Source organism: Dermacentor variabilis, chromosome 5 (assembly GCF_050947875.1).
Source record: "Dermacentor variabilis isolate Ectoservices chromosome 5, ASM5094787v1, whole genome shotgun sequence".
In the NCBI taxonomy this organism is placed as follows: Eukaryota; Metazoa; Arthropoda; class Arachnida; order Ixodida; family Ixodidae; genus Dermacentor; species Dermacentor variabilis.
Genome location: NC_134572.1, coordinates 116,750,259 through 116,777,058, shown reverse-complemented (window position 1 = coordinate 116,777,058; position 26,800 = coordinate 116,750,259). Strand labels below are relative to the sequence as shown.

The 26,800-nt window shown below is 48.4% G+C and overlaps 1 protein-coding gene across 4 annotated transcripts in view; it reads right to left on the bottom strand.

Annotated features, from left to right (window-relative positions):
• LOC142583088 (uncharacterized) overlaps positions 1-26,800 on the bottom strand; it is a 249,566-nt gene that overhangs the window by 48,345 nt on the left and 174,421 nt on the right. For 3 of the 4 annotated variants that reach the window (XM_075693382.1, XM_075693383.1, XM_075693385.1), the window contains exons 4-6: positions 11,512-11,616; positions 9,521-9,604; positions 731-7,837 (exon numbers count right to left, since the gene is read on the bottom strand). In XM_075693382.1, the coding sequence (XP_075549497.1) occupies positions 731-7,837; positions 9,521-9,604; positions 11,512-11,616 (7,296 nt within the window). The remainder of the gene's footprint in view (positions 1-730; positions 7,838-9,520; positions 9,605-11,511; positions 11,617-26,800) is intronic. The other variant, XM_075693386.1, reaches the window with a different exon arrangement.

Below are 26,800 nucleotides of genomic sequence, written 5' to 3'. Positions count from 1 at the left end.
GGTCCACTGTTCGAGAGGGAAGTCCGAGCTTCTTTCCGCCGGAATGAGCAGGAAGGAAATGGGCAAGTAGGGAAGGGGCACTCAACGCTCACTCCGTTTGTTCTATGCAAGTATGGTGCGATCGTGTTTCTCTCTCGCTCATCTGTCTCTCTCCCTTTTGTTTTCTTTGTGCTGTATTTTTGTTTGCTAACCTCGTTATTGTTACGGGGTCATTGGTTCTGCGACAGTGTCCCATTGTTCTTCGTCGGAGGCATACACAGCCTTCAGATTACTCTCCTATTACGGCTAAAGGACGTGACGGCGACTATGGTCACCCAAGAGGAAGTGATTACCTCTGCCGTGCTTGCCCGCTAGAGACACTAATCCAAATCTCAGCATGCACAACATTACGCGCTTAGGGTTGAAAACGCACACATGGGTTACAAGCGTAAACAGTCAAAGACACTAAGAACCAAGAAAAAATATTACAGACAGTAACACTTTGAACCGGTTAGCATTAGTAAAACACACTAAAGCGTCAAAGAGAGGCCTCCCCAAAAAGGTAACCAAACGGGCGATCACGACACGCCGCACCGCTAGGCACGATAAACACGTCACAAAACGCCATAAGTACGAGGTGCTGCGTGCGATTAGCAAGCTAAAAGAGGAAGCGGCTGAGCGGAGTTTTACAAAGGGGGGTTTAGTGTTTTAGTAGATTAAGTGAAAGGGAGCGTAAAATAACTGTGTTTACCATGACTCAGCATCTTTCTGCCGGGCCGAGCTTGGGGAGCATTTACGTCATCGGAGAGCCCTCTTTGGGCTCGGTGTCGGGGCACTTGGGACAGCGTATCTCCGCGTCCACCAACCAGTTCGTACTCGGCTTGCGCCAACCCTCTGTCAGTTATGGCGAACGGCACTCTGGTTGCCAGAGAGGATCGTCGACGTCTGGAAGGCTCTATCTTCTGGAAGACCGGGAGCTGTTCTTGGACGCGATCTTGCACGTGATCTAGCCTGGACTGAATATGGCCTTGCTGGAGATCTTGCTTGCTTGGCTCGGGCGCGACCAATGCCCTAGTAGGCAGCACAATGCCGGACACAATGTCGGTGTACGTCTCGTACCGAGTCTGGACGACTGGCCGTCCGCCTTCAAGGATTGTTGTGAAGTGGGTATAAGTGGTGTAGTAAGTCGTAGGCGTTGGCTGGATCTGCGGTCCCGGTGCCAGAGTGTGCGTTATCGCTGCGGTCTGCTGATGTGGACCACCGTCATGCGAGCGGCCCTCTACGTATCCCGCTGGGCAGGTGCGGCACAGAGCACCAAACACAGTGTTCGTCACCGTCTCCTTTCGTGTGTTTACTATGGCACTGCCATCAACATAGCGTGTCGTGAAATAAGTGTACGTAGTATGGTACGTTCTGTATGGCCCCGTCTCCGCTGGCCTTACTCGCGCCCCTATTGCAGGCGTCGCGTATTCGGTGAGAGTAACGGTTGCAACATTTGTGATCGTCTCGTACCGGGTGTCGACGACCGGCCGACCATCCAAATAGTGCGTCGTATAGAAAGTGTAGGTTGTGTAAGCTGTGTGGTGAGGCGCATAGCCAGGCACTGTCGAGTAAAGAGGCTTGTACACTTGCGTAGGTCGAATTCGTGCCTGCTCTGTCACTGTAACAGTCACGTAGTCAGTTAGTGTCTCGTAGCGCGTCTCGACGCTTGGTCGGCCATGAATTAGCCTTGTAGTGAAGTAGGTGTAGGTTGTGTACACCGTATCTCTAACCGGGGTGGGCCGTATGATTACAGGTCGATAGGCGCCCGTAGGTTGAATGGCGCGGCCGGCCACTCCGTCATCTCTTGTCCGCGTAACATAGTTCGTTAACGTCTCATATCTTGTGGACACCGTTGGCCTTCCGTGATACACACTGGTTGTAAAATACGTGTAGGTGGTGTAAAATGTATCAACTGCTGTCGCTGGCTGGTGAGGAACGAGAGGTTGAACGACTGTTGGCCTTGTTCGTTGGTGAATCGGTTCTTCAGTGACCGTAACCGTGACGTAATTCGTCACCGTATCATAGCGTGTTGATGTCACCGGTCGACCTGCGACAAGCACAGTTGAGTAGTAGGTATGAGTTGTGTATTGTGGCTGCTGTCTGCAATGGATACAGCCTGGAACGGCGATGACTTGTGAAGGCCTGTGCTCGTAGACTGTTTGCCCAGGCGTCACGGTAACGTAGTTTGTAAGCGTTACGTAGCGCGTCGATGTCACTGGCCGTCCTTGAAAGAACTCCGTGATGTAATCTGTATGAGTGACATACACAGTCTTTATATCAGATTTGCACCGGATGCATCCTGTGACTCCTTGGTAGGAAGGATAGACGCGCACTGGCTCGGTACGATGGATCTGGTCGTGGAATATTGTTCTGGTAGGTGCGATCCGCTGAGTAGGATAGTGAACTGAAGAAATGACTTGTAGATTGCTGGCAACCGATGTACGTCCATCTGGCTTTAGGTATGTAGTGAAGTAGGTAAACGTTGTGTAGTACGTGACTGGAGTAGCGTATATTTGGTCTCCTCTTGCCTCTGCGACAGCGAGGTCCTCCGTATCGGCATTCCTCTTGTTCCTAACTACAATCAAAGGTGCCCCCAAAGCACTGGTGATGTGTGCACCAGTTGGCGGTGGAAGCCTTGTCCGACTTCTTAAAGTTGGCGTTCTGAGCCTAAACTTTAGTGGTGATTTCTGGAATTTCGAGGAAGCTTTCTGAAAGCTTGAATCAAGTTTTGGTGTAAACGATGGACTTGGCACAGGAGTGGCGCTTTGCTGAGCAGCTAAATCGGCGACAATAGATTCGGCGTCGGAGCTAGCCTCACTGGCGCTGCTCTCTGCTACATTGGAGCTCGATATGTGCGTCGATTCGGTTGACTCAACTGACGACTGCGAATCGCTGTGGTCAACCTCAAGGCCTGCTGGCAGTGTGGGGGCCGTAGCAGCGGTGGGGCCCACTACGTTAGAGACAACTTCCGTCCTGCTTGATAATACTGAGCTGCCATCGGTATAAAGAGTCGTGTAGTAGGTATAAGTAGTGTAGTGCGTAACCGGCACATTACGAAGAAGCTCTCGCAGGTCGATGCCCTCAGGAAGCGAGCTAAGCAGAGGAGGCGTCTCTTCCGTCATCGCTGCCTCTGTGGGCTGGACCTCGGGAGAAACACTTGTAGGTGACACGCCTGTGATAATGTCATGTGGTGTCATAGTCACGTAGTTCGTCACGATTTCCTCCCTGCTGGATACAGTCGGGCTTCCGTCAGTTTCAAACGTAGTGAAGTATGTATAAGTAGTATAGTATGTGCGAACTATGGTGCTGCTTTCAAGATTGCGCTTCGTCTCTTCGAGGTGAGGAGTCCCTGTCGGCTCCGAAATCATGTTCGTTACCGTCTCTTCTCGGCTTGATATCACCGGTGTACCATCTTCGTAAAATGTCGTATAGTACGTGTAAGTTGTGAACATAGTGTGCATTCCTGCTGTCGGAGTAGCTTCAATGATGCTTTCTGCAGCTTCTTCAGATGTGGGTGTGGACGAGTGGGTAAGAGTTTTTGTTATGGCCGACGTTTTTGATATAAAGGAAACTCGAGGAGTTCCATCTCGGTACACCGTAACTGGGGACAGTATGGTTGTGTAGGTCGTTATAATCGATGGCACTGGCGTAGACTGGTCGGCAGCTGTTTTCGGGTATTTCGTAACTACGTTCGTCTTGACACTTTCGCGGCTTTTTACAGACTTGGTTCCTCCTCTATTAACTGTGGTGAAATACGTGTACGTGGTGTAGTAAGTGGATACAACAGGTGCTGTAATGAGTTCACTAGTACTTGGTTGAGAAATTGTCTTGACCTTGGACACTACTTGCGTGCGATTTCTGATAGTTGTGCTACCTCCACGTACGAATGTCGTGTAGTACGTGTAGGTCGTATAGACCGTCGACAAAAGGTCCGTCTTCGTTGGTTCTATCAAATCACTTGTCTGCGTCGTCATCGTTGCATCACTCCCTCGAACTGTGTTCGATACAATCTCTTCCCGGCTAGTAACGGTTGATGTTCCATCCTTGAGAAGTGTCGTGAAATAGGTATATGTGGTATAGTATGTTGTCACTGGAACCATGGACGTTGCTGAAATCTTCTTTAAGCTACCATGCGCTGGGTCTTCCGAACCGCTTGAGGAGCCGTAAAGTATATTTGAAACTGTTTCCAAGCTGCTTGTCACGCTGGAAGTGCCGTCCTTGAAGAGCGTTGTAAGGTAAGTGTAAGTTGTGAAGTAGGTCGTGGGGGCCGCTTCTAAAGGCGGTGTCGCTTTTGAAGAAGTGGTATCATCCGGTTCGGAGCTTTCACTAGATTTTTGTGCATGTGGGTCTTCTTTCCCAGTGCCAGAAGCAGCATCGTAGCCCGGGGACGTTTCGAGATAAACTTGAGTGGCTGTAGGGGAAATTTTTTCACTATCCACATTTTCTTCAGAAGGAGCCAGCAGGTCCGACATTGTTTTCTCGCTGATAGATACAAGTGTTGAGCCGTCCAATGTATAGGTGCTTTGGTACGTATAAGTTGTCATCACTGTCGCCGGCTGTGAAGGGTTCAGTGGCAGCATTGATTTCTCTGGCGCGATAGTGTCGAAGCCATGTTTCCGAGCCTCTTCATACTCCTCGCTATTCTCGAACACTTGAGACGTTGTGACTTCTCTGCTTGACACAATACTATCGTTGGGACCTGGCAGTGTCGTGTAGTAAGTGAATGTAGAATAGTGTGTGATAGGGTACGATGTCACTGTCGCTGCTTCCTGCTGCGGCGGTACCACGGTGTCTATAATTCTTCCTTGTAGCGTTGACTGCGTTTGATCATTTCCAAGTTGAGAAGGCAGATCCTGACCGGGCAGTACAAAACCATCAGTCAAGAGTCGAACTTCATCAGTGTGCACAAGATCGTCTTCGAACTCGTTTGTGGGGTCAGCTCCAGGCAAAATAAATCCCATGGTGATAATTTTTGGCTTATCTTCTTCCGGGCTCGCAGACGCCGTCGGCTGCTGGTCATAGTCATACTCCTTCGCGCTCTCTTGTGTGCTAGGGAGGATGAAACCGTCTGTCAAGACTGCAACGTCCGATGTTGACGAGGGTGAAGTGTAAGATGGCTCGATTGACGGAACTAGTGTCGAAACGTGCAGGTCATCCGATAGTTCTACGACTGATGGTTGCTCTTGTCCAGACAATGCTGTTTCGTAGCTGTCTTCAACAACACGTGACTGGTTTATAAGAGGAACAGCGAAATTAGAAGTGATACTGTATACGTCCAAAGAATCATGAGCTCCTTCACCACTTTCAGCTTGAGGCGTCTCTTCTGTAGCGGGAGCAGGGGCCTCAGTGCCCTCTTCAAGTTCTTGTTCGGTCACAGCCCGATCGGATACTCCTTCGATCTGGATGTCACTAGGGAGTACAAGACCAGGAGCTGGAGGTGGAGCTTTTGGGGTTGTAACTTCTTCCATCGTTTCTGTCTTTGACTGTGTATAAAATATGCTCGATGTGCTTTGAATGACGTGCGCGTACCTTCCGCCGATTACTGTGCCTATAATTAGGGTTGTCCACTCAGTAGTCATGTCACCGTTGATATCTGTGCCCGTTATAGAGCTCACTAAACCAGTTTTGTATGTTTTCTTTCTCTTAGGTGTGGGTGTCGAAAGGGCAGGGCGCGTCGGTGTTACCGGATACTTTTCCGTCTTCGACCCTTCAATCATAGATACCATAACTGTCTCTGAAGGCTGGACAGAACTGCTGCGTTCCAGTGTCCTGCTTACTGGTGAAGCCACGTCTTGGTCTTTTGAAGCAGGAAATAAGTATGAGGACAAGAAGTTGGGTGTCACTAGGCCCTCAGGGCTGAAGCTTGAAGAACGAACAAGGTTTTCATATACATGACTGTCATAAAGGTAATCTTCCGTGTTTTCAGAACTGCCGATGTTGGGTTCAGCAGCGAGGGAATGAACGTGTCCCTCCAATTCAGCGTCGTCATATTTTGGCAAACGAGATTTGACTAGCATTGGGATCGTTGATGTGTACATTGTACTCAGCATTTCTACGCCACCCTTAAATGTAGACGTTAACATAGATAATTTCGACACGAACTCTCTTGTTTCGGTACCATATGTAGACTCCTTTCGCTTTGCTGATGACGAAGTTGTCTGCGGTTTCCGTGTGGGAATGTTGAATGGGTTGTAGATGTCTTCATCATGTGGCCGTCTAGTCTTTCCGAAGTCGAATGAAGTACCCGTTGCCGCCGGTTGAAACACAACTTCCGTGCCAGATATAGTCGTCGTGAAGTCTACAAAGCCAAATAAGGTCACTCTGTTCTTTTTTGTAGATTTACTCTGCTCGTTACCTTGGCCGCTAAAAGCATCCGTCGCGAATATGTCACCTGCATCGTCGGTGTATTCGTCCTGATTGGAACCGACGGTTCTTGTCGGCCTTATATCCTTCACCGGCGTAGGTGTCAGTAGTTCAGGCCTAAAAGCCTCGATGTTAAAGTTGTTAAGCGGGTGTCTCATTCTAACCATAACGACGGGATCTTCTTCTTCTCGTACGGGCGGAGTGTCGTAGTCGTGATCGACTTCTTCCAGAAACTCGTCAGCTGTTCTGGACGTGTCCGAAACAGGAGACGTTGTATAGAGCCCCAGGTGTTGAGGAAGGAAGAATTTGTCCGTTATTATTGTTGCTCCGTCCATGGGGGCGATTCTCCTGCCTGTAGCCGTTGGCTCGAACTTCTTTCCATGCCTGTAGAGCGTCGGCGTGGGCTTTTTGTGAGTGGTTGAACTGGCCTTTTCTCGTCGACTCTGAGTCGGCATGGAGCTCAACGTGACGTGCATTGTGCTAGCTGTCGACATGCGAGATCGTGTCATACCTTCTATTGTGATAGGCTCAGAACCTTCGATGAGCATTCCGGTCATGGATTCACCGCCATGTGCACTGCCTGATCCGAAAATGAGGTAGTCCGAACGGGGCGCCTCTGTTGGGGAAATGGAAGACACAGTCTGAGAGGGCAGAAGTATGCCTATCTTGTGAGAAATGTCCAGGACCACGCCTTTCTGGTTGCCTGACCGAATGTCGAATTGTTCTGATCTCGTGGCCTCTTGCGGAAGCGAGGGCGTAGCGTCCACCGGCAGCTGCCTGTTGCCAAAGAAGAACATGTACGTCTTTGCATCGTGACCCTCTGTGTTGACGTAGGTACCCGTAAAAACCTTGTACGTCACATGATCAGATCCTGTTCCCTGTACGAGAAGACCTTCCGTACCCGTGACGGTTATAACTGGCACCTCACTATCTCTTTCTTCGCTAAGCTCCGATATTTGGCCGCTTTTGATGTTGAGGCCCACTACAGTGGTCGATTTCGTGCCCGGAAGTGCGCTTAGCAAGGACCCTTGTGTAGTCCTGGTTGGCTGAACCTCCGTCGTAACAGCCGAGGACAGCTCGTTGACGGCCGTCTGAAAGACCTTTCCGGAACTCAGTGATCCGAAACTCTGCACGCCATGCGTAGTCTGCGGCCGCTGTCTTCTGCCTTCTTGTTGAGCGGAGTCTTCTACTTCGTTGAGGGACGGCGCAAGCTCGAGTACCGTGGAATGGGTGGACAAGATCTGACTGTACGTGCCCTCGACGTACTCTCGTCGTATTTCGGTCGTGTGCAGTGTTGTTTGTTCAGCGTTGACTTCGGTGCGGGTGAGAGTGGCCAGGGCGCCCGTGGGCTCGATCAGAGCCACGCTCACTTCCGCAGCTTCTGCCTGGTGGTCCAGTCCCACGGTGTATGTCATTAGGCCCGAATGCCGCGCCCTTCTCCTCCGTTCAGAGTCTGGCCAGACAAACAGCACAGCACTAGTCAGTGCCTGTGACCTTTGTTGCCGCTACAGTCTAGCACACAAGTTGCACGTTGATAACAATGAGATTTTTTTTCACAATCACTCATTAACGTGCGACTAGGCAGAATATCAGTGACTTATCATCGTCGAGAAATAGTTTTGTCCGCACTAACAATCCTGCTAAAGAACTACTTGGCGGCAAGAAAGATCACATTGGAAAACCTCAAGCGCTGTGCGGTTATAAAGATTGCCTGCTGCCGTGTCGACATGCCGTCACTAGCAAAACCATTCTTCATAGCCAGAAAACAAGCGGGACAACTGCTGTTGTAGGCTTTGACATGGGACATGAGACCCATGAGGCATAACAACAACGTATTACATGAAAGATGAAGTTGCTACGCATTCGCGTCTCGGCGAGGAACGCAATGTCGCATCTGACCTATTTGGTTAAACGTGGTTTGCAAGCTCCCCAAACCGCCCACACTATTATTTCCGGTAAATGCAGCTTTCTTTCACAAAATAACTGGGTTGTTGATAACCTTATCGCTGTGGAAATCAAACAGCGCTGCTAGAAGTGTCCATAATCATTGCAGTTGTGTGTTCAACGTCGATTGTGCTGTAATGGCGCTTTACATTGATTGTCACTAATATTTTCGGGAATTCGCTAACGCAAGAAGGTAAGCGTTTTAGAAGATAGCTCTTTTGATGCAGTGTCATTGCGCCTGCAGTGCTCGCTATGCAAGAACCAATGAATTTACTCTTTTTGTTTTATAATTGTCAACGGTAAACCACATAAACACTAAATAGACGAACGGAACGCCCGGTGTGTCTGGCGCGCACATCTCGCATTCAGGGCTAATGATAGGGCTGCTTCGACACCATAGATCTACTTCGATGCTTCTCGCCTAAAGGCATATACGGACCGTCTTTGCCGAAGTTGTTGAAGGCGTGTGAAACGAGGCAGTAACTGGGTTAATTTCAGGAACGCACACACTGTGATGATGGTAGTGTTATGATGGTTAATTCGGGAACAATGGTTCAGTGGCCACGCATGTGAATAGGGGCAAAACGGCGTACGGGGTATACATGCCGGATGTGTTTGTTTGGGGCAATGGGCGGGCATCATCGTTATTTCACGCCAATCTCGGCTGGTTCTTCCCACTACCACGCACACCACAGCAACCCTCAAGCATTTTCCGCCGGTGCCGAGGCAATAGTAGAGGAGAAACGCTAAACGACAAATTCGCGCTCTTGTGTTGACAAAGCCGCAGTCAAAATCAATTTTACGCGCTCTCTTGTGAATTACCAGTGCGTACTTCCGTTCTGTGCACACACCATTGTCGAAATCACAGTGCACGGCTCCGCAGTGCATCAACAGCAAACCAAGTCGTTTATCTGTTTAAATGTCGCATCGTGAGCAGTTATCAACTTGCACTACTTAGAATGTAGTCAAACCAGAACCTAATCTACAGATTATTGCCTTGCTGTTTAGAGTGCGAATATTCTGTCGTTCACTGTTCTCCTCTGCTACGTCTCAAATAGCCTGACAATGGCTCCCTTTCTCAACCTTCTAAGCTTTGCTTGCAACCCCCTTTTCTAGTTCCGCAACGCTAAGGTGCCTACAAATCGGAAGTGGCAATAAAAAGCGGCACGTACTGAAGAAATTAAGCACGTACCTGAACGCCGACGCCGCTCGACAGCCATGAGGTCCTGCAAGGAGCTGTCGCTGGGGCACTTGTAAGCCTTGCCTTTCTCTTTGTCTGCCAACCAAAACGGCGAAGCGTCGGTCGGTCACTATACGCGCTCATCTCACATTTCGTCTCGCATACAGCAAGCGCCGACATGCAAGTCAAGATAAGTTACGCTCAACGAACCGAAACCAGGCACGCAGCAGGTGGTACGCATCTTCGGATAGCGTCATCATCATCATCAGAATATTTTGCGTCTACTGCAGGACGAAGGCCTAGCTCTCCATGTGATCGCCAATTACCCCTGTCCTGCGCCAACTAATTCCAACTTGCGCCAGCGAATTTCCTAATTTCATCAACCCATCTAGTTTTCTGCAATCCTCTACTGCGCTTCCCGAATCCTTCGCACCCGTTCTGTAACTCTAGAGGTCCACCGGTGATCTGTCCTGCGCATTACGTGGCCTGTCCAGCTCTATTTTTATTTCTATTAATGTCTATTAGAATATTGGCTTTCCCCGTTTGCTCTATGATCCACACCGCTCTCTTCCTGTCTCTTAACGTTACGCCTAACATATTTCGTTCCATCGCTCTTTGCGTGGTCTTTTAACTTCTTCTGTAGCTTCTTAATCTACCTATCGCGTACTCAGCCATATATGGCAATGCCTTGTTACGCAGAGCCAGCTGCGAGCCAGTTAAGCTACACTTCGTCTCGCTGCTGAAACTATAAATGCGTATTCGTGAAATTCATAAAGTGGGTGTAATGTCTGTGCAACTGACCTTTAATGTTCAGTAGATTTTTAAGCTTAAACAAACTAGGCTTTGAGAGTAGGATCGCATGCAAACATGCACGTTTCACTGATTAAAGCACACGGCATGATGTTCTTGTTATGGCCTTTCAAAGAATTCGATTCTGATAAGCAATCAAATTGCGCGCTCTGGCTTTAATAATCACGGACCTTCTTTCGCATATTTTGGGATATCGGCAGTGGTACAGTGCCAACTCTTCATCTTTACAAAAGACAAATGGGGGCGTATCTCGTAACGACTCTTTCATATTCCATTCTTAATGCTTTTTCGCCATATACTCACAGACGCAGCTGAGCCTCTCCGTTATCGCCAGGATCGGTCACTGGCGGAACGTATGATAAAGAATGAAAACAATCCTAGGCGAAGAATCCTTACAATGTAGGGGTTCTGAATACAGAACATGTATTCTGTATTCATTACAGCGAGTTAATTTTTCTAATTGTCCTATTTTTTTATGAGCAAGCAGTGCAACTAATGGAAAAGAGGCTGTCGGCTACGTAGCGTTCATTGACCCCTCTCGCGTGAAACGCATGTACAGGCCCTCTCACTGCTGCATCGAGCCCACGAACGTTTCAGTCGGACGAAGGCATCGACCGAGCGTCGCGCCGTTCGCGATCAGCAGCATGTGCCTTCTCGCACATCTATGTGGCCGAGCATACACGTGAATACACGGTCTCCATGCCAGCTGCGGCCGCAAGACGTCGTTGGCGTACACCAAGCTGATTGGCTGAGGGCGCTCTACACAGCTGCGAGCGGGTCTGTACGACTCTTGACCTCTCGCTAGTGAGGTATCGCCTCGAGGACAGATTTAGCCTAACGTGGAACTGAAAAACCGCGGTCAGTAATTTCAGCCTCGGTAGCAAATGTAGATTCTGGTACTAGCAGTACCAATGCAGGGTTTTCATGATATGAGGAAATATTCATACTCCGCCTTTCAATAAACACGGCCTTCGGCGACGACCGTGTTTACTGAAAGGCAGAGTTTAGAAAGAACCTGCATTCAATTGAATAGTCACATTCATAGTAACTCTGACATTGTAAACTATAGCTTGTTTCTAGGTGCACTTTTTGTTCTGTTCTGTTCTCAGTTTCTGCAGTATCGCCGATGTCATCCTCTCTTCTGAACTTACTGCGCGGACAAGCCGTAGAGACAAGCCGTAGCCCGCGCTCACCTTCATCGGAGCCGTCCAGGCAGTCCCTGACGCCATCACCGACTCGCTCAACGCTGATGCAGCGAGGGAAGCCGCAGCGACACCGGTGCTCGTTCTTTTGGCAAACTGCGGCAGAAGACGTGAGAGTGATAATTTAGCCCCTAGCCATTGACAAAGATCCAACGACGTTCGAACAACAACCAGAGTGTTTCCATCACAAATTGTTCTAGTCGATTGCAACACAAGAACCAAACGGCAAATACATCGCCGTCCCATTCGTGTAAACGGCACCCGCAAATTACTTCTGCTCAATCCTGTGGTGCCACGACAGAGAACTCTTAAAACCGAGGTCCTTCGAAAGTTATATTTGGGCATGCGGAGACAGTGCGGAATGGTGAAGTGTGGTTTTGCGGGCGGAGTTTGTACTGAACTCTCATCTTGTCACCTGGTGCAGAGGGGGACGTGGCGCTGCAATCGTTTGGCTGTCATGGGAGTAATGGGAGTAATAGGTAGTGCATGAATTTGTCTAACGTGTCCTCCGCTGCGTGTGGACACATCGCTCCCTCGGTGTCTTTATCGATCGTGACCTCTCGTGAACCCCGGAAGTGTGCACGTTACGGGGGGAGAATCTCCGACGCATCCCAAATTTTAAGTTTTCTTGCTGGACGCCGGTGGGGTATGGACTGCCGGTCGATGGTGATGCTTCATAATGCTTATGTTGATGGCCTCCTGCGCTATAGACTTCCTATCCTGCAGCGACTGTCAACAAGTAATAAGAAAAGCTTGGAAGTGGCGTGTAACAATAGGCTGCGTGTTTGCCTGTGTCTTCCGAAGGGGTCATCTCGTATAGGGACAGTAGCCGAGGCCCACTGTTTAAGTCTTGACCTGCTACGAATTCAGGAAACCACCTTGATACATATGAGGCACGTGGTCCAAAACAAGAACCATTTCTTGAGTAATATGAAAATGCAAAACGATTCCGGATTCGGGCAAGCTGTTGGCGAAATTCGACTCACTATCCCCAAACAGGCACCACAGATCATACCACTACAGTTCCCTTCGTGGATGATGTCTCCCCTATACAATCGAAAGCACATCCGAGGAATAGAGTCCAAGAAGAGCATGCCTCAAGCCCCTGTTTTACAGACAGCACTGGCCTACATGAGCAAGAAATACTCCACTACGAGGCACATATTTCCTGACAGCTCCTCTATGCAACATAGTTCCACCTGTGTTATTTTCGTTCTTTCCACAGACCAGACATTTTCATGGCGTTCAGAGCGAGCAACATAATCAACATTGTCTGAGCTGTATGCGATGAAACAGGCGCTAGAATACGTACTGCGACAACTTCAACAACAATAAACAATGTTCGCAGACTCAAAAGCGGCATTGCAAAGCCTTTGATCGAAAAGAATTAAATCAATCAATTACGTTTTGGTCCAGAACGCAGCCTACCTATACCACTTCGCATCTAACGCTGGACATGCGATAGCATGTCAGTGACTTCCAGGACATTGTGGTATAATAGGTAATGAAAAGGCGGATGAGGCAGCCCACAAAGGACATGGTCGCATAAAATTTAAAAAAATAGTTTTTCACTAAAAGTGAAGCTGCAGCTTTGGCGAAGAGATATGCACTCAGTGAATGGCGTAGAAGATGGTGTTCACCTTCAGGCAACTACAAGTTTTTATTCAACATCGACAGAGAACTCCAATCAAAGCTACCACAATGTCCACTGCGGCATCTGGAGACCCTCTATCACCGGCTTCGGCTGAACGTTGCATATACGAACAATCTTCTTTAACGCAATGGCCAGACCACAAATCGAAGTTGTGACAACTGTGGCGCGTTAGAATCACTAGAGCACATCTTGCTTGAGTCCCCAGCTTACAGAGACCAACGACATCAATATAAGATGAACATGAAAAGGCTCGACCGAGGCTCCTGGACACTGACACGAATGCTGGGTACCTGGCCTTGCCCATCAAAACTGCACAAAGGCCTGCTCTTCTCGTCCCCATATATTGAGTCAATTGGTTTGCTGCCTAAATTATAACTCACGCTCGTCGTCTCATCCTTTATTTTGAATTTACCGTCTGCATGCGTCGCATCCGACACTTACCCTACTACTTATGACATCACAGTATCTGCATTTTGCCCTTTTTTATTCTGCCTACCTTCTTCTAGGACCTTTCTTCTCCTTCATCCCATTCCCTACAGAGTAGCATGTAGGCGAAAATGCACTGGCTAAACACTCCGCATATTAAATACAAAGCTCTCTCTCTCTCTCTCTCTCTCTCTCTCTCTGTAACGTGTCGCATGGATTCGGTGAGACAACACATTGAAACTTCTTTTTGATTCTTCGTTGTGATTCAGTTATGTTGCGTGCTAGATCCATAACGCTGCTTTAGAGGTGAAGTATGCTGCGTTCTCAATTAGTCTATTTCACGCGCAACTGTAAGCGCATAAATAAATTAAGACAGTTTCAACAACGAAGAGTGTGGCGTTAAATCTAGCACCATACACGCTTCCATATATATATATATATATATATAAGAGGAGACGGAAATATAGAAATGGAAGATAGGAAGAAGTGGAAATCCCGTGAAGTACCTGGATTTGCTTACATTTCGTCCCTATGGGTTCAAGCCACCTTCGTTGATTTTATTTCATAAATTTTTTCTCACAAAATTGTCCACTCTTACCTGAAGAGTAGGCAGGCGCTGTGCCCCTTCCGGTGGCAGTTGCCAGCCTGCTCCTAGCTTTCCCCCCTTTCCTTTCAAGTGTAGATATGTTTTCAAACCAAATAATAATAATAATAATAATAATAATAGATAAAGAACTGGTGAAGAAACCAGCACAGGCATTATCTCCAGATTTTTTTCTAGGATATGTATTTAGAAACTATGTGCGTTTTGAAAGCTGAAAATATTGGGCTTCCACGGAAATAAAGGACTATAGCTTTATATTTATGTTTGACCCAAAATAGAAAAACAAAACTGCGTCCTAATCGTTTTTTCTGATTGAGCACCGAATAAACAGTGCTTATGATATGTCCTCTCTTGGTTTTTTTTTTTTCCTTTATGATTGAGTGAAACAGCGTCTGCACCATGAGCCCACATATTCGCCTCTTTACGGCATGGCAGCGACTTAAGGTCACGAGCAATATTCTTGTTTTCTTTGGAATCTCCTTTGCTTGCACCTCTGAACAGCTCGGCGCCCCGTGCGGTCCAAGAGAGGCCTCAATCGAACGAAATCACAAAAAACGCAAACAGCTTGAGCAACCCCCCCCCCCCCCCCTCCTGGCAACTGGCAACAAAACCACCAACAGGAACAAAGACCGCCCAACTGCAATCCGTTGGGGCCACAGTAACGTACACACCTATGTCAACATCGCCAAAAACTTATAATAAAACGGTACAATCCAGCCTACGGAACCGCGCGTACATTTCGGCCCAATTCCTGAGCGCCGCTGCAGAGGCGAGCGAACGGCCCGCGCGTTCGGATGACGAAAAAAAAAAAGAAAAAGAAAGAAAAAGCGTATACGACGTGCATGCAGCCAGTTTGTGACAGGTAATTGATCCATCTCCGCATGGCGCTCGCTCAACAGCGGCTGCAACCAGCAACAGCGAGTCTCTCTCTCTCTCTCTCTCTCTCTCTCTCTCTCTCTCTCTCTCTCTCTCTCTCTCTCTCTTCTTTTTTTTTTTCGTACCGCATACCGTGACCCGAAAGGACGCGAAACCGGCGACAGAAAGTGACACACGAGAGCAACAATTCACGAACGCAGAGAGACCCGTTTCATAACGCGCCCGCAGTGGTCCTTTTGTCTTCCCACGGGCACGAGCGTTGCACGCTCACATACGGGTGCGCCACGCACAGGCACGCACGCGCAGACACGCCAAAAAGACGCGCGGGAAAAGTAGAACGGGCGGCTGCGGTTGTTCTTTGTTGGAAGGCGCGTGAGATGCTGAGGATTGAGAGGGCGAAAAAGAGGGTGAGTGGATGGCGAGGAGGGGAGACAACATGATGTCGCCATATTTGCTTTCCATTGTACCGATCCGGCCCTGCTCTTTCTCCTTGCTCGTCCCTTCTTTTCTGCGCCGCTCTTTTTTTCCAGGTCATCCAATTACTGAGATTCCTTTTCGTGACTCCGCGGCATTGCAGAGCCGCGTGTGCGCGCGCGGGACTCTTTGGAAGGCCTGGGGAAAAACGGAGATAAAAGTTGCGGTTCGCATCGTCCGAAACTGCGCGAGAGAAAGAAGGGGGTGCGCTCCTAAACGATTACGGAGGGTCCGCTTTGGGAGCGAATGAATGCTGCAACCCTCGTCGTGACTCGCGAGTCTAACCCCTCCTCACCCTCTATTTCTCTGCCCCTTTCTTTCTCAGTGCAGTATTATTTATTGTTTGCGGTCTGTCTCTCTCTCTCTCTCTCTCTCTCTCTCTCTCTCTCTCTCTCTCTCTCTCTCTTTCGAGTGATGAAGTGCGTAATGTTGTGAATGGTACAATCGGAACGAGGCTTTTGTAATTTGAAAATGCGCTCCAACGAAAACGACGAGAGAAAAAAGAAATGCGCAAAAAAAAGCGATTTCCTTCGAGATACGTACGGCGTTCCGTTCTCTCGTCGAGCATAACTCTCTTGAAATGAGGAAGAGCGCCGAAAACGTTGAAGATTAAGAGACGAGAGAACAAGGAGAACGAGATGAGTGCGCGAGAAAGAAGATGTATATTATTTTTTTTTTGTCAGTAGTACGCGGCCGAACAGCGTGTACGCGGTTCCCCTAGAATATGTGCAGCGCCAGCAACAGGCAGCAGCGGCGGCGTACGAGGAATCTTCCGCGATTCCACCGCAGCGCGAACCCGGAACTAATGCGGCGACCGCGCGCGCATCAAGGCGCGCGTCGACGTCCGCCTCGATGTGCGCGTGATTTACGCCGGGAGAGCCCGGCGGAGAATCCTGGGACCCCGAAGCGTTCTGCTGGAGCAGCTCCCTATCCGCAGGCCGCGCATGCGCGCTGCACCGCGCTCTCGACCTCGTCTAAAGCAGACAACGACGTCTTCACCCAAGACGCGCGTGCGTCCGCGTTCTTCTTCTTCTTTTTTTTTATCCCCGTTCTTTTTCTTTTTCGTTCCGTGCTCGTCTGTGTCAACATGAGACGAGCGGTCGACTGGTGGTCGCGTACAAGTCCGTCGCGTGCTAGTAGTACTCCCGGAAGGCAGTTCCGGCTCGGCCAAATTATTCAATTCAGCGTTCCCGTAGGCACCGCGACCGAAGTGCGCGTACCGCGCAGCAAGCCTGTCCTGTCACGGGAAAACTTGTCTCTCTCGGCTGTACTACATCATATCGCTTCATAGATACGTCATTTCACCTTACGTATGCGAAATGACAGGTTGATCAGAATTAAGATGGGCCGGAAGCTTCGCATGAGCCTCGCTCGTTTTTTTCCCGCGCTCGACACATCAGACCACAACGTATAATGCTGTCCCTTGCAGTTGCACTGCAACTGGAGTGGAGCCTATACAGAAGACTAGAAAGAATCGTGTCGTTGTGGTGACAGAGCGATTTTCTGTGGCACTCCCTGACAGTCCGAATTGTTCAAGAACAATGCACGATGGTTCACGCGTGGTAATGTGCCCTTTATATTCGGACGAGGCTCAAAAAGAGAGAGATAGAGAGGGGAGAGAGTAAAGCAGAAGGGTAGGGAGAGGGCTCGATATCGTGTCCACTTGGGTGGAAGTGAATCGAGCGTCGAAGAACTGTGCCACATCGTTGCAGCACTTGTACGCGTCCAGGGCCATGCAGGACATCTCGAATGAGAGCACTGAACACCTCGCAAGTAAAGATAATGGGAACAGTCTCAAGTTTTTGGGTGCCACGCGAACTTGAGCTGCGGCACTTGAGAGAGAGAGAAAAAAAAAACGTTTAATGATAAGAAGAGCAGAGAGATGGGCCTGGTGCGCACTCCTCTAGCCAGTTGCATTGCGCTGGCTGAAAAAGACGAAGGCTTTAGAATACAAGTCTCAGAAATCTGAGAGAGAAAGAGAGAGAGAGAGAGAAAGAAAGGACAGGAAAGGCAGGGAGGTCAACCAGAAGAGCATCCGGTTTGCTACCCTACACTGGGGGTGGGGAAAGGGGAATAGAAAGAGAAAAGGGGAAGAGAGTGAGCACTCAGTGCTCACTCTCTCCCCTTATAGCCTAAAGTAATTGGGCTACGCTTCGGCTATACGAGAGACGACGTTGTAAGGAGCAACGAGTTCACTCTCAACATCTGGACGGTGTTTGGCGAACTGTCTTTTTCTCTCCAAGCGAACGTGCTGACTCGAATTCTCGCAAGAATGCGGCTGTGCATACCTGTAAGTCGAACCAGCAACTTCACGTGTTCACTGCCGAGATGCCGTGATCCGAGAAACCGCACCACGGGTGACTCGGGAGGCAAGACACGGAAACGAGGACGCTGATGTGGCGGAGAAACGCCTTTTACGATCCCGCCAAATGGTGCCGTAACACCTCATTTTGCGTCATTTATATGTGTCGTTCTTTTTATTCACGCACATGTCTTATAGCTCAGCAACGCAGTAAGATTTCTGTGATAATCTTTATTTAAGCAAGTTAGAACAGCGTTTCAAGAAACTCTCAATGCTCTTCAATTTACTTAATGCTCAGCAACCCGCAAACCACTAAGGAAGACGGCATTACAGTTATGTTATCAAGACTCCAAGATATGCCAACTGGATATCGTTCTTTTGTTTGTATCGCAATTAATGTCACCAATACAAGCAAATACACGTTAAAAATGCTGATATATCAATGTCTACTTGTCTGCGTAACCTATTCTGCGTTGCGAGCCGCAACTGGCGTCCACCTCGAACAATCCGCATCTTTCCTTTTTTATGTGAAACGGTTTCATAATTTCATAATTTCATAATGAACACACCTCCGACCAAGCCACGGCTTCGGCCGAAATAGATTTTGTCTAAAATATGTCGGCCATTACGTGTTTCCGGCTCCGCTATCACATCCGGCGCATGCAGCCTGCAAAAGCAGAGCCTTTGAGATATGTTTCTGCTAATCAGAGGCAACCGTCGCTGGGGCATGGATTTGGACACCATGTATTTCAGTGATGAGTAGCTGCAGCTTACAGGTGTAAGCGTGAGAGTGCGCCGGTAAACGTGGAGCTCACTTTGTTTCAACAAGTGGCGTTCCCGTGCTCTGGTTGTTAATACAGCGAGCGCCCAGTCTGGCCTCTGTAATCTCTAACCCTGTAGTAAGGGACATTTCTCAGACCTCTGACATCGAAGTCATAAACATGAGCTTCTCTTGCCAGTGGGGTTTCCTCTTCTCCGGGCTGGCGACGAGTGACCATAAACCGCCTAGCTTACGTGGCACAGAAAATGCGATTGGCACCCGCTGTACCTGTTCTCGAAATTTATTAGGCTGGGTGCCACCTGCAGCCCATAGAGAACGACCTCACGTTGGCTGCGTTCCCATCCTTGGCATGGCTTGACTTATTTTTTTTCTTGCCCTTGATTCTTTTTAGGAGTTGGGCCTCCGCCACGCCGACTGTGTACGGCAGAGAACGCACGCCGCCCTTATTCCCTTGCATTGTGTTGTCGCGCATTCGGCGTGAATTCACTACCACGAACCCAACCACCCCGACAGCATACCACACATGCTCATCCGCGTTTGCCTCTCTCTCTCTCTTTCTCATCCATGTTCTTGCTTGACAAACGCGGCATATGAAGGCAGACTTTTAATAGGGCGCCTTTGCGGACTCAGGTTTTACGGTCCGCTTTTGTCAGCCTTCGCCTGCGCTCACAAAGTGGTGTAAGAGCTCGCGACACTATACCGTCGCTGGGGGGCAATGTGTTTCTGCTCGCTATTAGCAAGAAGTTGTGGAAATTAAAAAAAAAGAAAAGATGAAAGAAAGCGCACGCGAGACTACAAATACGTGGAAAAAGAAAAAGGAAGAAGAAGGGGGAGGGAGGGAGAGGTGGCTAGATATTCGGCGGAGGCTACGGGCCCGCACGTTCAGAAAGCCGAAGTCGAGCCGAGCCGCGGTATAAGGTGTGCGCGCCTTCCTGCATTCCGGTGGCGCCCAAAGGGTCGAGCGGAGCGGAGGCCCCCCCGTTACCGGGCGGCTCTTTTTCGCATCTGGGTCACTGCGAGATCCGAGAGGCCCGTTCCGAATTTCCTGCCCGCGTATACTGCGCACACACGCGCACACACACGGCAGCCTCTTTCACTGCGAACAGCGCGTGCAGACTAGACGTTGAAGAGTCCTTAAAAGGGCCTTGGCGGCTCTCCTGCGTGGCATAATGCAGTTCCGCGTTTCAACAGCCTGGCGTATAGACATGCCCGAGGCAAGGCTCCGTCGCGTGGACGGCACGTGAATTCTATACGTCGGTCTCAGCGAGTGGCTATCAAATTGTACACGGTATCTCGAGGGAGCGGAAACGATAATGCCCCCGTGCTCGTTCCAAGCTCGCAATCGTGATTGCCCATTGGTAGGAAGGCGACTACCGGCGCAAATAATGATAATGCATTATCTGCCGACGTCTATAGACAAATGCTGAACGCGGCTTGACAGAGGAAAAAGAAAAGAAGACAGGGGCGGCGCCTTCACGTTTGTTTTTGTCTGTTTTAAACCCAAAGTTCGCTTTACGATTTCAGTTAATTTTTTTTCTATGCTTTCAATTTGTGTTTCTTATTTAATGTTCTCTTGGGCATCACCACGTTAGTGAAACGGCGTATATCGTTAACTGGCTTCAGTTTTCTACAAGGTGTTCTCGGATATACCGATTGCTATAGTAGTTAGGCGTTTTCCTGACACCACACGTGAGTGAATGGCATGACCGCAAAGTGTGTCTCTCGTCTTGTTGAGCCGGAAGGTTATAAGGTACACAGTTACGCATAACTGTAAGCTGTAGACATCCTCGACGTCATTACGTGTTTGTTATACTAAACGAAAAGGCCGTACGAATCCCCAAGTGCATAAAGATTGCTAAGTTACAATTCCAGGCTCACCTAAGGCAGAGATTGTCGGGAAGCATTTTCATGCACAGCGAAAAAATAATGACGCGAGTGAAATGTATGTTCTGGTGCAAACGATAGAAACATGCGTTATTAAAACCTAGATAGAATACAAGCAGACCCGTTTCTAGTCCCTATTTTTTTCTGCACCCGTCTGGCTGCTTTTCAGCTCGCAATGGTGATTTAGCACACGAGTCGAGATTTGCGGTTTCCCAAACATAAATGTAGCTGATCATATTGCAAGAAAGAAAGTCGCTTGCGAACCGTGAGTTTTCATTAATCTATAAATACCCCCTCCCCCTAGCATTACCTTAGAACGACAGAAAGCTGAGCTAGTCGGTAAGGATTCATTATGCAAAAAAGAGGTGAGGCGCGCAGGCAGGACACAAGAGTAGAGAAGGGGACAACACGAACGCCGTGAACAACGGCGTTCGTGTTGTCCACTTCTCTACTCTTGTGTCCTGTCTGCACGCCTCACCTCTTTTTTGCATTACCTTAGTACTCACGATGTGGTCTCTGAGGGTATAAAACTATTACACTAAGCGCACATTGTAGTAAACGAGATTTCATGTTCACGCGGGACAGTGGAGCCTGCCTCTGTGCAATAGCCCCCTGTACATTTACAAAGTAGCATAGCGGGAAATATTCATCCGCAATTAAGGGCCATAGATGGCGCTCAAGCATGGTGAGCACATTGGCACGTAAGTTATGGATGAAAATAAACAAAAAAAATAAAGCGCCGTGTTTGTCGTCTAGCTTCGTCCTCGGTCCCATGCGCTGCCGCTAAGTGCCGCTAAACCTTAACCGACTTGTCCAACTTGTCGCTCTTCTAAAAATTTAAAGCTTTAATTATGGGGGCAGCCCCAACGCCGTATACTGATACTCATAGATAACGAAATGCGCCAGACTTCAAGAAACAGCAAAGGAACGCTAACTAAGAAGTGTGGCAGTTTGGGCTGTATAGCTTGTATTCTTTAGTCTCATAAGAGTAAAAACGCAAGAGAAGACGGGATGTTTCTTGTCTTCGCTCCCTGCATCTTGTCATGCTGTCTTCTTTTGCGCATTCACTCTTATTAGAAACATTAACTTGGGTGGTTACCAGATTAAATGTCTAAGATATTGAATATAGACAGTTCACACTGTGTGCGCAGGCTTGCTAAGTAAGCCACGACGGTTGGAAAACAGAACAAAACAAGAAGTGCCGAGGTATGCTAAGTTTACCGCACTTTCTCCCCGTGACGTCACAGATTTTGATAGCGCCTGCTCGGAGTAGGTTCACCGTTTATGAATAAATAATAATCACACGGCACCCTACAAGGAAATCAATACCTAGCCTGATGGCAGTTTTGGAGCTTTTCGGGCAGCAAAAGGGCCTATACAGGCACTCGAAATGCAAATAAAACGGTTTCTTTGTCATGCTTACATTGTGGGCGACCACGCCTTGATCTAGAAATTCAAAAGCGATACTTTCGATATCGGCTTGTTCCCTATTTATGAGCCTCTTTGTTGCCTAAGGAATGAAAATAGAGACTGATTTATTTATTTATTTATTTATTTATTTATTTATTTATTTGTAATGTACAAAAGATGTCACCACACAATGATTTAGCGATTCAATTTGGTGTTCCTTAAACCCTTCGCGGCATCAATGCACGCATACGCGCATGTGTAAGGGCAAGCGACCGTTAACGCGCGTGCCTACATTTCGCTATGGACCTCCCCTATACAGCGGCTGTTGACACGACCTGGAACGCCGCCCAGCAGGCCTTAACGCCAGCAATAAGAAAGTTCCTGTATGCGGGCTACTTTGTTTTAAGAGTCCTTAACCGACCGCGGCCTTACCTATCGGCCACATGATCGACTGTTGCAGCGCAAGGCAGAGCTCGGGAGAAACCTAACGAGTCTTAACTTAAACAAAAGGTCGTGCAAGCGTGTGCGCCTGAATAGCACCGCCCCGCCTTTCTGAAGAGAAATAAAAAGCCCCCAAACAAAGTTATACGCGCCGATAAGCGTCGGCACACGCGAGGGAACGGCAGGGAGGGGACACGCAGATGTCATTGCGGAGAGGATAAAACTGAAGCCTACAAGGCGCACCAAATGCTCTCTGCAGTTTTATTCATTTCATTCTGGCCACTGTCTCACGACCTCAATTTTTTCGCATCACATTATTGTTATTATTTTATTTATTATTTTTTAGTGGGGAGACCACACGAATGAATGGTTGACTTTTTATGCACTGCGCATCGCATGTGATAAAGTGCAGCAATTTTCTCAGCGGAAGGAAACCTGACCACTCACTAAACTGCGTTTTGTCGTGCAAAGCTAGAGAAAAGAGGGTACAGCCGATAAACAAGTATCAAGAATGACTTCTTTTGCTCTGTTCCTCGCAGACTAGAGCACTTAATGTGATATGACTTCACTTATATCAATTTAAACTGATCCACCTCGTTCCGTGCATTTAGAGAGCACGGACGCGTTCACTAAACTTCTTAGAGAAGCTTTATGAGAAGCCTATCCTGTGAGACGTAAACGCGAGCTCTCGCCGAAACAAGAAGAAGAAAAAGAGAAGGTCGACTGGGAGATTTTTACAACTACGAGTAAGTCACGCACCGGATAATGTGAATACGCCATTAACTTGAGCCAGATCAAGCTAAGCCGAGCTTCTGCGTGCTATGATCACACCGGTTCTTGTAACTGTAAGCTCTTTTGCAATGACTTATAATGTGGAATCTCTATTTGGGAGAGCTCAGCAGGAGCGTATTTGAGAAAATTAGTGCTTACATCGAAATCTGCAGTGTAGGCTTCGTTCGCTGTACTGACGCTTTGCTTCAGTTCGGTCTTCACCAATGGCACGACCCTCATTTCTGTTGCCGCACAGAGAAAATCGCACGTAAAATCAGCTTTCATTACTTCAATCAAATCTGATCGACGTTGCGTCTAATTCTGCGCGACCCTTACAGCGCCGCGGTTTGGTGTGAAACGCGCCGCAGGCTCCTATGTGATACCGATTGCAACGATAACAATATGGGTGCTTTGGTTCATAGCTAACGGCTATGATTATCATATGCTTTGTTACCGATTTTGCCTAAGGACTTACCAACGCGCTAATATTCGGACTTACGTACTTTCTATCTACATATTGCCTGCCATCACAACGAACGCGCTCAGGCAAATCACACGCGACGCAAAGCCTATGAAGCACGTCGAAAGCATTGAAACTGTTTCAATGTTTACGTCTCGTGATTACAATTGGCTTTACCGCTCCGGAATATCTCGACATAGACTCCTCGAACTTCATTATTCCAAGCAATTCCGGCTGACCCACAGTACACGGATCTAAACGGTTAAGGCTGAGACCGTACTTCAGACATCAAGGAGCGTTTCTCAGGGCCTCCGAGCCAATTTCTTCCGGCACAAGACACTCCAATTAAAGCCGGCACATCGCACGAACGACAAAATCCACGGCCCCTCCACCTGCTCAGCCTACTTGGTCTTCAGGCCCCGTGCTGACGTGCGGGAAAATGGGAATCGCAGGAGCTTTTCGTGTCGGACAGAGGTCGGAATGAATTAGTGGTGTCCTTCGCCCTCTGCACTGTGCCTTTCTGGCGGTAATTAGAGCTTGTGCAAGCTGCAAGATCGAAAAAGCTAGTCACTCACGCATGTTTCCTTTCATTGCTCGTTTGTCGTACCAAGGAAGGTCAGCACTGCCCTTTATATATATATTTTTTTTTCGCGATAGCTTTAGGACCCCGTGTTGAGGAAAATCCGGCGTCGGTGTCGGGGTCAGCGCCGGCGGCGATGTCCATATCAGAGAGATCATCCCGAATTACCCATCCCGATCCACGGGGGCCCTCCGCGTGGCGCACAGGCCTTCGTGAAATTCGTAAAATGGGGCATACACACAACCTACAGACATGATAGCTTCGGATTATAATTTGAATATACGAGAAAACATAATTATGGTACGTGGAAAGTCAAACACAAACGCATTTTCCAGCTGCCGTTTAAGGTCTGTCTTAGTAGGAGCAGTGCGCCCCGCTCGGTTCCTTGCAATGCCATCCAGATGGCACGCGCCTCCGTACCTTCGCGGCAGCCGCGGCGCCCGCAGTGGGGGGAAAAAACATGAAGAACCAGAAAGTTCGCCTTGGTGCATACCGTTCTCCACCAGTGTTTCCAGGAAAACATTACGGTTACATAAGCCACAGTTGCCAGGAAGCGTCAGAAGCACTCAAGGATCTTTGAATGCTACCGCGTTCCACTCTTAAAGGCTTTTCTTTTTTCTTTTTTGCTGTCGACATTAAGTGCTTTGTTAGCTTCCATGTCCATGGGTTGGACGCATTGGTAGCGCTATAGTGTTCCTACTTCTTGTTACGTGTGTATATGAACTGTGAGCAAAACGCAACGCAACGCAACCTACGGTGATATGCGTATGCAAGCTTGGTTAAATACGCATTGTCCTACTGTTTATTCTACGGATACTGGTTCCGCTTTCCGGTAAAGGTGTACGTGTACGCCTTGAGTAAAACGTAAAACGTAATACACTTATGAAACCCCTCGGGCAGCTTACGGTAATATGCAAATGCAAGCTAGCTTGCATTCGCATTGCATGCGCATATTACGCTAAGCTGCACCCAAGAACCTAAAGATTCTACACGCATACCAGTCGTCTTGTTATATGTGCAATCGAACCCTGCTTCTCCTTAATAACAAAAGCGCTGCGCCTTAATTTTTTCATATAACCACAAGAAGCCGGCACTGATTATTTGGTGCCAAAATGTCTTTATACAGAGATTTGTGACGTGACAGGAAGCGTCCTTGGAATATAGGAGGTTTCGTTATATGCCAATCGCGTCTAAACTACATGACACTGTACTTATCACAACCACCTGTCGGTAAAGGTGATTTTTTTTTTACTTCAAAGGATTATCTATCAGATTTATAACTTATTTTAGTTGTTTATCGTTAAGAAGACGCTAGCTATTTCTTTGTAGAGAGAAGAAGAGGTCAATCCTAATTATCACTGCAAGCAGACGACTTGTGCTAGGTGTTCAAAACTATTCGTGCACATGCATCAGATCAGAAAAAGAAAAGCGCTTTTCGCACTGTTTCCTTAGTTCATGACGAAAGGACTTGTTGAGGAGACACTTCTGAGTCAACACCAAGCGTTTTTCACAAGCAAGTGGGCCCGGCCCAAAATACAAGTGCACCCACCAAAGTGGACAAACAATAAAAACGAATCATTGGCTAACGGCGCAACAAGACTTCGCATGGTCATGCCGCAAGCACGGATCATACGCTACAGGACAACCAGATCTATAACCCAGCACCTGCCACTGCTTCCAACGCTCGGGCAGTCCGCAGCAGGCCGCTCGACCCCTCGACATGCTTGTTCACACGGTACCCGATATATGCTGGCATCACTAAACTATTTTATTTGTAGGCGAAAACGGCATGCACACATTGTTAGGATTGTCGCATACATTTCTTAACTACTCATTTCGGCTAAACCACAGATTAGAATTACAGTGAATGCGCCGCACTGAGGGCACATTCGTGAAACGAATCTTTATAAATGCACAAGTGAACTCTGAGGCTTATTGCAGGCTCAAGCGCAAGCGCGCACATCGCGCTGGGTGCTGCGTTCGCCTCAACGCCAGCAGAAACTCCGGCCATGCCAAGTAAAAGAACTTCGGTGCGTCTCACAGAATCGTTTCCCACGTGGAAGGCGCCACGTCATGCTAAACTGATCACGCGAGCACTAAAACAACCACCAGCAACGAACACGGAACTTTCCCCCAAACCAGCATGCCGATGGCTTATCGATAGCGTCACTGCCTGTGAGATGTGGCGGCGCCTACGAAAGAAAAAAACAATAATGTCTGTAGAGTGCACAAGGCGTTGCTGGATAACTCCATGAGTTTGCAGTCGTTTCCGTCTCTTCTTTCCTCTTTCTTTTTTTGTCCGCCTACCCTTCCCCAAGGCGCTGAGGCGTGCTCCCTAAAGGGCAGCCGGAAAACGCCCCGTTCCTCTCTCTCTCTCTCTCTCTCTCTCTCTCTCTCTCTCTCTCTCTCTCTCTCTCTCTCTCTGCCGGGGCTGTGCAAATCCTTAGGTGTCCTTCAACGTGGAGATGGTAATATGAAGTAACTAAGGTAGTAATAGGTAATAGGTGAAGCAAGACGGTAATACAAGCTACTATTATGAATGAAGAGCGAATGAAAACCGCGCAATGAAGTAGTCGTGCATTCCAATGAGGCACACGCAAGGCAGCGTTTACTTTAT